Source organism: Haliaeetus albicilla, chromosome 7, assembly GCF_947461875.1.
Source record: "Haliaeetus albicilla chromosome 7, bHalAlb1.1, whole genome shotgun sequence".
NCBI classification, from domain to species: Eukaryota; Metazoa; Chordata; class Aves; order Accipitriformes; family Accipitridae; genus Haliaeetus; species Haliaeetus albicilla.
In genome coordinates this window covers 12,638,613-12,648,914 of record NC_091489.1, presented here as the reverse complement: position 1 = coordinate 12,648,914, position 10,302 = coordinate 12,638,613, and the positions used below count along the sequence as shown (strand labels likewise).

The window sequence follows — 10,302 nt, the reverse complement described above, 5'->3', positions numbered from 1 at the left end:
TTCTAGATGCAGTTAATTTACAGTATGTTGGCACCGGAACCGTCATAACACACGATGCGCAAAGGGACCATTTTATGTAGGTCTCATCAAATCCTGGCTTCTACTAAAAGCATTTCACTTTGCAACCTCAGTCTGACAATGCCCTCCTCTTGTCAGTCCATTGATGCTCTCTGGAGCCCCACAGTCCCCATCAGGAGGGAGCTATTCTTGCTGTGTTACTGGTGATGGCAGAGATTTCAGTTTAATTGGATTGAAGATAAAACAATTTTTTATTCCAATGCATTGTCCTATTTATAACTCCTGTGCTGCAGTGCTTAAAGTTCAGAATACGTAAGTATCAGACACCAGAGGGGGGGAAAAAAAAAAAAAAAAAAAGGCAGGCAGGAAAGGCCTGGAACCAGCAGACTTTTCCCACAGATGAAACTGCATCCTCACTACATCAATCACATACTAAAACAACCAGCACTGAAATATTTTACTATTTGACATCGTGAGATTCCAAAAATTTCACTGAGGTGGAGCAATTTCACTTCAGAATTACGGCTCAGCCTCTCTTCAGATTCAGTATTTCTGCGTCATTCAGAGCATGTTTACAAAGGTGGTTCCCCCCACCCAACAGCAGAAGACAGAAAATTTAATAGACTGCAAGCTGGAAATTGGTCGGTGGCAAAGCTGAGCCTCAACCAAAGAAAATAATACATCTGCTGTGCCATAAATATGGCAAAAGGAAAAAAAAAAAAAAGATCAGCTTCATCTCTTCTCCCCATGCACCCTGGATTCTTAAATTAATGAACACTGTCAAAATGCAGCTACAGAAAATACTTTGCTTTACTGAGTCTGTAAAATGAACAACCTTAACTTTTCTGATAGCTTAAAAGGATAACAGGACTTCACATCGTCGCCATCGAGATGTGTGTTTCAGAATGTTTTTAGACCTGCTTGGGAACACCACCACAGACAAACCATTTTGCCTTTTGTGCTCCTTAGGGGCTACTCACTGTCAGCCTGGCTGCCAGTGCTTCAAGCACACACCGCTCTGCTAGTCGTAAGGTGCACCCCAGAAAAACTTAAGCAAAATGAAACAGCCTCTTTTGGCAAGGAGTCACTGTATGCTCCAGCCAGCAGGAAAAGAACTGGTTAGGAAGAAAAGGAGTAAGCTCCACTCATTTCAGGAGAGATTTGAATAGTTTATTTTGCCCAGTCAAGAGCCCTTCAGCATAATGACACATTCATATACACATATATGAACATTTTTTCTGAAACATTAATGTATAATACATTTTAAATTTAAAATACCAGCTGCACAGGTATTTTTATTTACAAAAATATTCCATACTTAATTTTTTAACTTTGTTATGATGACATAGTTCAGTTCAAGTACATGTAAGTAAAATAACTCTATGCAATCTAACATAGTTGTGTTTGTAACAGTACAGTTTGCAGTTCATATGAAACTATATTTGTAGACAGATGGATTTGCAACCCTACCTAAAATGCATATTCCAGTAATCACCCTCAGAAGAGCTAGTGGGGCTCAGCAAGACTTAACTGAAGAATAAGTTGCAATGAACAAAAAGAAAAAAGAAAACACACATGTACACACTAAGTTATACATAAACGAGAACTGCTACACATCAAGCATGCTTACCCACAAGGGGGCAATGTTAGAAAAATTTACTGATTTTTTTTATTTTTCCCCCATGGTGCTGGTACAAGGAAGCAGTAGCATAACTAGAAAGCAGCATGTTTTCCTAGTTCTAACCACTACAGATAGCAGAGCTCAGGTCTAAAATAACACAGTACTGCTTATTTACAATTCTGTTTTAAAAGGGAATATTTAAAACATGTTCCCACCCCTCTCCCTTTGCATCACCTATTACTGAATGGTAGTGGTAATCCACATATAACTCCTTACATGTTTTCAACTGAAACAGTTTAACTTCTAGTTATTATTTGCCTGGTAGTATGTAACTTAGGTACTAACAAAAAGAAGTACAAGTGTCAAAGTAACCTACAGCTGTATGACAAACATTTCTACGCGCTTTACATGGAAAACTAAAAGGAATACTGATTGACACCTTTCATTTGATTGTTCTATGTTTCTGCCTCGTTTCTCCCCCCCCCCTTTTTTTTTTCTTTTTAAAAAATGAACACCCACATCTTTTAGTGTAAAAGAACCCAGAAACACAGTACACTCATCTGGCTTGAAACAGTAATAAAGTAGATGATGTACAGCACATCTCTATAACATGCATAAGAAGAAATTGGCCCAGCTTAATTTAGCTTTTCAATGAAAACTGAAATAAAATTGGTTTAGCTGATTTGCCTACACTACACATCTTTTTTCTGTTTTACTTCCTTCCTTCCCCCAAACATCATTAATTTCTGTCTACAAAGTATTTGAAGATTTTGTGGTAGTAGCAAAGCTATCAACATCCACCAAAAAGATTCACAGAAATCATACAGGAAATTGGCTAGAATGAGAAAAGATTCAACCAAGAAGTTACCCTGCAACTTGGAGAGGGAGGCAAGGCACTGCACTCCTTCCCCATGCACCAAGCATGCTATCCATGCCTGCCCGGGTATGTTAAACCATGATGAGAAAGAAGAGGGCACTTCAGCCACAGGCTGTAAGTTTTCCACACATGTTTGGTATACCCCCCCCCCCTGATTTATATGTAAAGAGCTGATGTATAATCAAAATTCATACATTACTCAAAGAAACTATTTATTGGACAAACCTCACTTAAATTTTGGGGAATTTTAAGAGTCCAAGGAATAAAGCTGAAAAAAGTCTTTCATGTGTATACCTGAAAAAAAAAAAAATCAAATCATAGAAAACCAGTCAGCCACAAACTGCAGCTATTGAGAAAACTTTGACATTAGGTTAGTTTTCTGAATGTACTATCTTCCCTCTCCATACTTCGGGAATTGTTTAAGAATGTTTATAATGAGAAGTAAAAATAAGTATGATTATTTTCTGCAAAGCAAAATGGGCTATTTGTTTTCATTGCTTAGTAATTGTATCATCTCGATATGAGATATGAATGTATTCATAAGCTTAAAACAACTTCTTCTATGGATAATATACATACTTTAAGTACTTTGACTTAAAAATTGAACATAAGTATTTTTAAAATTAAAGGTAGAAGTGTACATATAAAAATTATTTAAAACTAAAAGTATATTCTTAAGCAGTATGTATAAATATAACAGATTTTATTGTATTATCTAGTAACAAATCTGAAAGTGTTGCAGAAATTTATAAACTGAATGCTGACACAGGATACGTGCCTTTCATTAGATTCTATATTGTATATACTTGTATATACATATTTTGCTAAGAAAACACACATTTGAAATGATAGTCACATAATTAGCAAGTGTGCCTGAAAGTAATCTGTTCTAAAGTCTTTATTGAACATGTGTGTTTATATACAGATAATGAACCTGAACTGCACAAATGTAAAAACAAAATTAAGGAATAAAATACCATGATTGAATTAAAGTGCAGGAAAAATTCAAGTTTAAAAGTCCAGGTAGGATCAGTGCCATTAATTAAGCAAAAAAAACCAACCCCAAACCCAAACGCAAAATGGAAAAGAGAAAAGGAAAGCAAAAAGGAAAAAAAAGGAAATGAACTTGCTTCCAAAAATCCTCCTTTGGATGTAGCCTTCCAACATCACCTGCCATACAAGTACCACCTCAGGCAAAAATCTTTGCATAAAGACAGACAAGGAACACAGCTATATTACTATAATTTATAACTGACTGTTTGCTGAAGAACAAATCACTGGAGATGCCTGTGGTGTAACACTTTCAGACTTATTTGGAATACACGCATATTTACACATATTAACATTCAAAAGTTACAATTTGGCAGGACTAAGGTGAAGAAAAGCTTCTTCAGTTTACAGTTCCTAATGAGACACACTACACATAAACAGATAGGTAGCAGCAGTTTCTTACACTTCCATCAAAAAAAATAAAAAAAGTAATAGCTCAATTGTATTTTATAGTTTTCCAGACACTCTAAAAAAGTTTCACACAACTAAAATGCTAGCAAAAAAACCAGGGGTGCTTACCCTAAGGATTTCAATATACTTTGCTGTACAAAAGGTGCACCACCAATAGCAGAATAAGATGCAATGATGTATGATCAACTTCCTTCCACAGAGAAGGAAAAAGGAACGCTTTAGAATAAAATTGTACATAGCCCCTTTTATTGACCAAGAACCATTTGTGTATTCATCTCATGAGTAATCATTTCATTAGTTTTCAACTTTAGAAGCATGCTCCGAACATATGCAACAGAAAAAAGATTCAGCTATGATAAATTCTATAATACCAAATAAGCCACTACTCTTCTTGTACTGGCAGATGGTCTCTCATTGCCTCTTTTTTTTGCTTGCTGGTGGTTGTCAAATGTTTATTGATGAGAAAGTTAAGTAGGCTTTCCTTTCACACCAAGGTCATCTTCCATTGAATTGATACCATGATTTGCTGAAGAGTACTTTTGCCATCCTCTCCCACAGAGCCTGACCAGACTAATTTTCCAGGATTCTGTAGCTCTGAAATATAGTTCATCTTCACCAGGTCTAATAATAATCAGTCATCTCAATTTATAAATGTGAGATAAGGAAGGAGACAAGTGTCAGCTAGGGTGTTTTATTTTTGGAAATGGTATGGATAGTAGTTTATCTAGTTTTCTTCTACCTGAATTTTTAACAAAATAGTGTTAATTTAATTATGCATTAATTGGACACTAGAAAAGGAATTAACATGCAGAGGCAAAAATTGTGTGGCAAGCTGAGTTAAGTAACTGGAGTTACCATTGACTCAGTAGGTATGGGACAGAGCCATCAAGAAATCAAAGCTACTTGTTCAAGTTGTCATGTTCTCATTTGCTAAGTTCTTTAAACAGTGGACATGGTATGGCATGCCCTCACACTGGCAACAGAATTCACTTGTCTTTTTAAATTGTTACCATACATAAAATCAGAAAATTTATCAATTTGTGCTACAAAGCCCAAACATATTTGCCTTTCATTTGAAAAATGAATTAAGAACCATCAGTAACTTCAATATTTTGCATGCTTTAAATGTTTTGTAAGGTTGCCTCATCTATGTACCTGCAACATCACTTCACAATACAAATACAACTAAGGTTTTGCTTTGAGAACATTCAGAAAGTGTGCAAAAACACCACACAGAATGTGATGCTTGGAGAAGCAAACCCAAATGATTAATTTCAGACAATGTAGACCTATCAGCTTGTAAGTACTCCCTTTTATAAAACAAAATCAATCAGTAACTATTCCTGCTTTGAGGAAGAAAGTCTAAATAAATTTTTGAAATGCAAACCTTTATTTTAAGGAATCCTCTCTTTTTAAAAGAGCTCTGGTCATTCCCACTGTTACAGCTTTAGTGCAGCAGCCATTAACAAGTTAGCTCAGCTATATTATTTACCTCACCCAAACTGAACATTATTTCACCAGTTCCTGAAGTTTTAGTGGACACTTACCACTGCCCACATTGAAAACACTGCTTTAGAGACTAAATCCAAACTTTAGGCCTTTAGTGCTGGGTGGGGCTGAGATAGGTACTTGTAAAATACCTCTACTAGCAGGATTTAGAAATTTGCTAAACAATATACTGACAATTATTAAATATTAGATGCTTGCCATTATTCATGCATCAGCACCTCCACAGAGTGTAAAACTGTTTGAAAACCTGAGTCCAAGATTATCTGATTTCACAGTAAAGGACTAGGGGGGCATCTAGAACTTAAGTTTTGCTCAAAACTATCTCAGCTATTTTAATTAATGGCTGTAAAGATACATTCTGTTAAACATTTATAGAAGTTCACAGCATGAATGGAACCCACAGCCAATTCTAAATGTTACACAAACTGAACCAATAACTATTTTTGGCAAAAAATAATATTTAACTGAACAGAAGTTGAAGTATTCTTACCACAATGAAGATGTTACCACATTTCACATTGCACAGCCGTAACACAAATGAAAACTCCCAGCATGACACATTCCAGTCATATTATTCACTTGACTTTTTTAATGCAAAAATTGTGTATTCTCTTGTTTTGCACTTCACAGAATATGATGTGAATACAAGAATACTAGATCAGGGGTCCAAGAAAAGACTATGCACAGGTCAACTATGTATACAATTTTCAACAAGAAATCTTCCAAGCTTCCAGCTTTTCCGATGAAAGAAGTGACAGCAAACTTGAACTCTTCTTCAACAATAATGGTAAATATAGTGAGTCTTAGAGGGTAAGTGTAAGTCAGCTACCGTCCAGCAAGACAGACAACTTTATTCCAGCTCTTGGACCCCTGATTTATTGCCTCTCCTCACAGGAGGGTATAACACTGGCAGCAATTACAATAGCACAAAAACTTCTGGCATATGAAATATTAACACAGGATTGACCCTGCATTGCCCCTGCCCATCTCACACTACGTTTTCCCTTTACCCTCTTTTCCACATGTTCCAGTTACCTTCTTTGTTCCAACTCTCAGCTAACCAACAGCTAAGAAACACTGAAGTTTGGGTTTTTTGTGTGTATTTCTTTTAAATATAAAGCTCCTCAGTTAAAGCCATGACTGAGGTAAAACAGTGTGTGATTTGTGCTAGGAAACAACAGTATCCAATGGTAAATACTCCTTTGAATTTCGAAGGTCCTGCCAAAATTAATGAAAAACCAAGATTTTTTTTCATCAGGACAAAATTAAACAGATGTAATTGATGAGCATCATCAGAATTGGTACCACTTCTTGTCTTTGTACTTCAACATCATCTAGAAAAACAAAAAACAATTTCTAATTACTGCTTCTATAACGAACCAAAAAGTACAATGATATAAACAAATTATATGCTTACAAAGCAGCATGAGAAAGAGGGACTTTAGTAAGGCTTCTCAAAACTGCAACAACAACATTGCTGAACAGCAAGGGTTTAGCATGATGAATTTTCTAATGGTAGCAACACTGCTGATGATCTGGCCTCAGATAGAAAAAGATGTTTTTGGGACAATGGAAAGGTTGCACAAGAGTTTAGGAGATGGAAAGAGATCTGGATGAACACAGAAGAGAACAGCCATCCTATGTAGTTACTGAGGAAAAAAAATAAATAACTTGGACTCAGGGGGTTTGCATACAACAATTGGGTCTTTCTTAAGAACCACAGGAATCTCGCACAGAGCAATATTCTTATCTAACTCAGTGACAAATTCTTTAAGTAATGTGAACTGAGTTGCACTTTTGGAAATCCACATGCCACTCAGGCAGAGGGTATGCTCTAGACCAATGTGCCACGAGACAAAGCTGTTTACATTAATACTTAATTATTAGGAATAATGATTGATAGATAAAAGGGAAGTGTCCTTTTTCAGCGATATTGCATTCCCTTTAGATACCTCTAACATGGCTTTGCAGAAGCCAGTTACTTGCAAAACTTGCAATTTTTGCTAGAGTATCAGTTTAATGTTCAGCTTAACATGTAACAGACTCACCTCATGAGCGTGTTTAGAGAAAGAATCAGCACTGTAAAGCATAGCTGCAGTTTTTTCTTCCAGTTCTCCTAGTTTCTGTCCTCTTTCGTCTAGCGCCAACCGGGCTCGTGCTAGTTCACCAACTACACCAGATGCTGCTCCTTTGACACCTTCAATACCCCCAGGCCCTGGAATATGCTGGGCAAGACTCCTTGATGCCTTCCCAGATGCTGATTCTCCAACTGGAAGCATTTGCAAAGCAGCAAAAACAGAATAGTAAGGTTTTCTATCACTATCACATAAATACCAATGTAAGTTTGAGGTGTCATTTCTTTGCATGGACACCAAACACCTAATCATAGGCATGACTATGAGCAATACTCACTACTCAATGTTTCTAGATGTTACTATTCAATAAAATTGAGATTTTCAAACATATTTCCAAATTTCCAGGCAGGTTATAAAATTATAACCTTTCCACAGCTCAAGTGTGAAATTAAAACTCTCTCAACAGTGCCAGCATCATGGTCATCAACAGAATTGTGCTAGTGAAGTGGTTTTTAACAATATAGCTTACTTCACAGGGAAGGTGTTGGGAGTTCAGCAGACAAAGGAGGAGAATTTTGAAAATACAAGCTGTGGTCAGTTCTGGAAGTGCTTTGCTGGTGTAGCTAGCCAGTATGACTCCACCAGCAGAAGTTTCCTTTGATGGAAGTTCAGTTTTAGATGCAGACACCTGAAGATTAGGTGTTTATGCTCTCATTATTGTAAAAATCTTGTAAAAAAAAAAAGTCATTTAAGTCATGAAAAGGCAGCACAGCTATAAGAACAAATCAGCTCATCCTGAAGTAAACACCCATGAATGGCCAGCTGAACAGCTGTCTAGACTCCAGTGACTGCATTGACTACATCTCCTTTGCTCATAATGGGACATCAGCCACCTAGTTCAGTCTAGACACCTAACGGACATGTCAATCTCATGCTGAATTGTATACTCTACAAAAATTTGAGTTAAGGCCAAAACATTTTTGGATGCTGAAGTCAAACCAAATAATCTGTAACTTTTTTTTCTAAACAATGAAATTATGGTTTAAACATTTTCTTCTTTTTCACTTCTGGGAAAAATAATATTAACATATTTAACAAGTTTTGCTGCAGTATTTCAAGATTTTATGATTTGATTTTATGCTTCTAGGAAGAATGATTTAGATTTCAACTAACACTATAAACACCTTTCTGTGAATTGCCAAAAATAAAAAAAAAAGGAATCATTTCACTTATTACAGATTCTGCTGTGACCCTCATGTTAAATATGACTATTTTAAAGAGACTTTCAGATGTCTTTTGAATTGTCATTGAACTTACTTTCAGGCTACAAATTAATTCATTAGGCTTTTTTCTCCCACTCAATACTATTTTCCTTCTGAAGATCTAAGCCAAAACTTGATGGTGGAAAATTGAAATGATGTAAGAAGATCGCTTCTAAAGTTACAAGAGTTTTTTTCTGTTGCCACAAAAAGCCATTTTTTTCCTGTCCCAGTCATACTAATTAAACATATAATTTGTGCGCACAAATTTCTCTAATAGAATACCTGACCAACCTTTCAAAGTATTACACATATATAAATACAAATGGAATTTTTAATGGAGAAAGTGACCTCTAAATATTTGATATTTGTTCAAAATGTACAGGCACAAATAGTAAAGACTAATTTAATTTTTATTGGATAGATCAAAAGAACCAATAAAAAAATAAAGGATTGCCAGGGAGCCTTGCCTGTTAAGAGCTATGTTTCATGTTAAAAAGGAAACAGTTCTTACAAATAAACTTGCATAATATAGTGTTCAATCTAGCAAATACCTGAATAAGTGGAAGTTATTTTCCTTAAATATACTAAAAAGCTGCATGCTACCACAGTAAAAAAGTTGTAATCAAAAAACAATGAAAAAAATGATAAAGCAATAAAAACTTTGCCAAATCTGAATTTTACTGTGCTATGAACAGAGCACTAAATTGAACTATCATACAGTTCTGTCCTTGCTCTCACTCCTAAGGCATCTCTGCACAAGTCAAATGAGGAAAAAGAATCTAGCAAACAAACTGAAGTAGAATGGAGTTTTAATTTTCTCACTGTCCAGAATAGTGTTCTCCAGAACCAGCCCCTTTCAGTTTAACACCATTAAGAAAAACATGGTCAGTACTACACACTTCATAAAGATGAATAAAAATAAGATCAATTGTCCTATTTCTTGTTTTATAATCTACTCCCGAATAAATGAGGTAAAGGAGCCTGTGAGAAAACAGCACCAGGCTTTTTTGATCTTGTTGGTAAGGTGTACAACATGTAAAAGATATGAAAAAGTATTTGTCATTCCCTTTTTTACTTTCCTCTTTGCAAATATAATGTTCTATTAACACAGGTAATACATTTCTCAAGGATCACTGGCTTTCTTGGGTAGAAATACCAGAAAAATAACAAGTACTAAAAAAAACTTACAGAGTTCTTCTCTGTCAAGTGACTGTGCCCCACCTCCGAACAGGCCTTTAAAGAACCCCCTGTTCGGTGCTTCTGGTGTTTCTACAGGAGTGAAGAGCTCACCCAACATTTCCTTTGCAATGAAGAGGAGACACAACAAGGCATCCGTTATTTCACATGCAAATTAATGGAATATTCTTTCACTTTAAGGATTTATTTTGTGGATTTGAATTTGAAAATGAATATGCTTTAATAGGCATCTGCCTTTGCAAAGCAACTTAGGAAATAAAAAATAAGAACATATTAAGAAAT

General features: G+C 35.7%; 1 protein-coding gene across 14 annotated transcripts in view; it reads right to left on the bottom strand.

Moving 5' to 3' along the window:
- Window positions 1–1,166: 1,166 nt before the first annotated feature.
- Window positions 1,167–10,302, bottom strand: part of STXBP5 (syntaxin binding protein 5) — a 120,377-nt gene continuing 111,241 nt past the window's right edge. For all 14 annotated transcript variants that reach the window (XM_069786952.1, XM_069786951.1, XM_069786954.1 and 11 more), the window contains 3 exons: window positions 10,012–10,123; window positions 7,535–7,755; window positions 1,167–6,820 (listed from right to left, as the gene is read on the bottom strand). In XM_069786952.1, coding sequence (XP_069643053.1) covers window positions 6,779–6,820; window positions 7,535–7,755; window positions 10,012–10,123 — 375 coding nt within the window. In that variant the 3' untranslated portion in view covers window positions 1,167–6,778. The remainder of the gene's footprint in view (window positions 6,821–7,534; window positions 7,756–10,011; window positions 10,124–10,302) is intronic.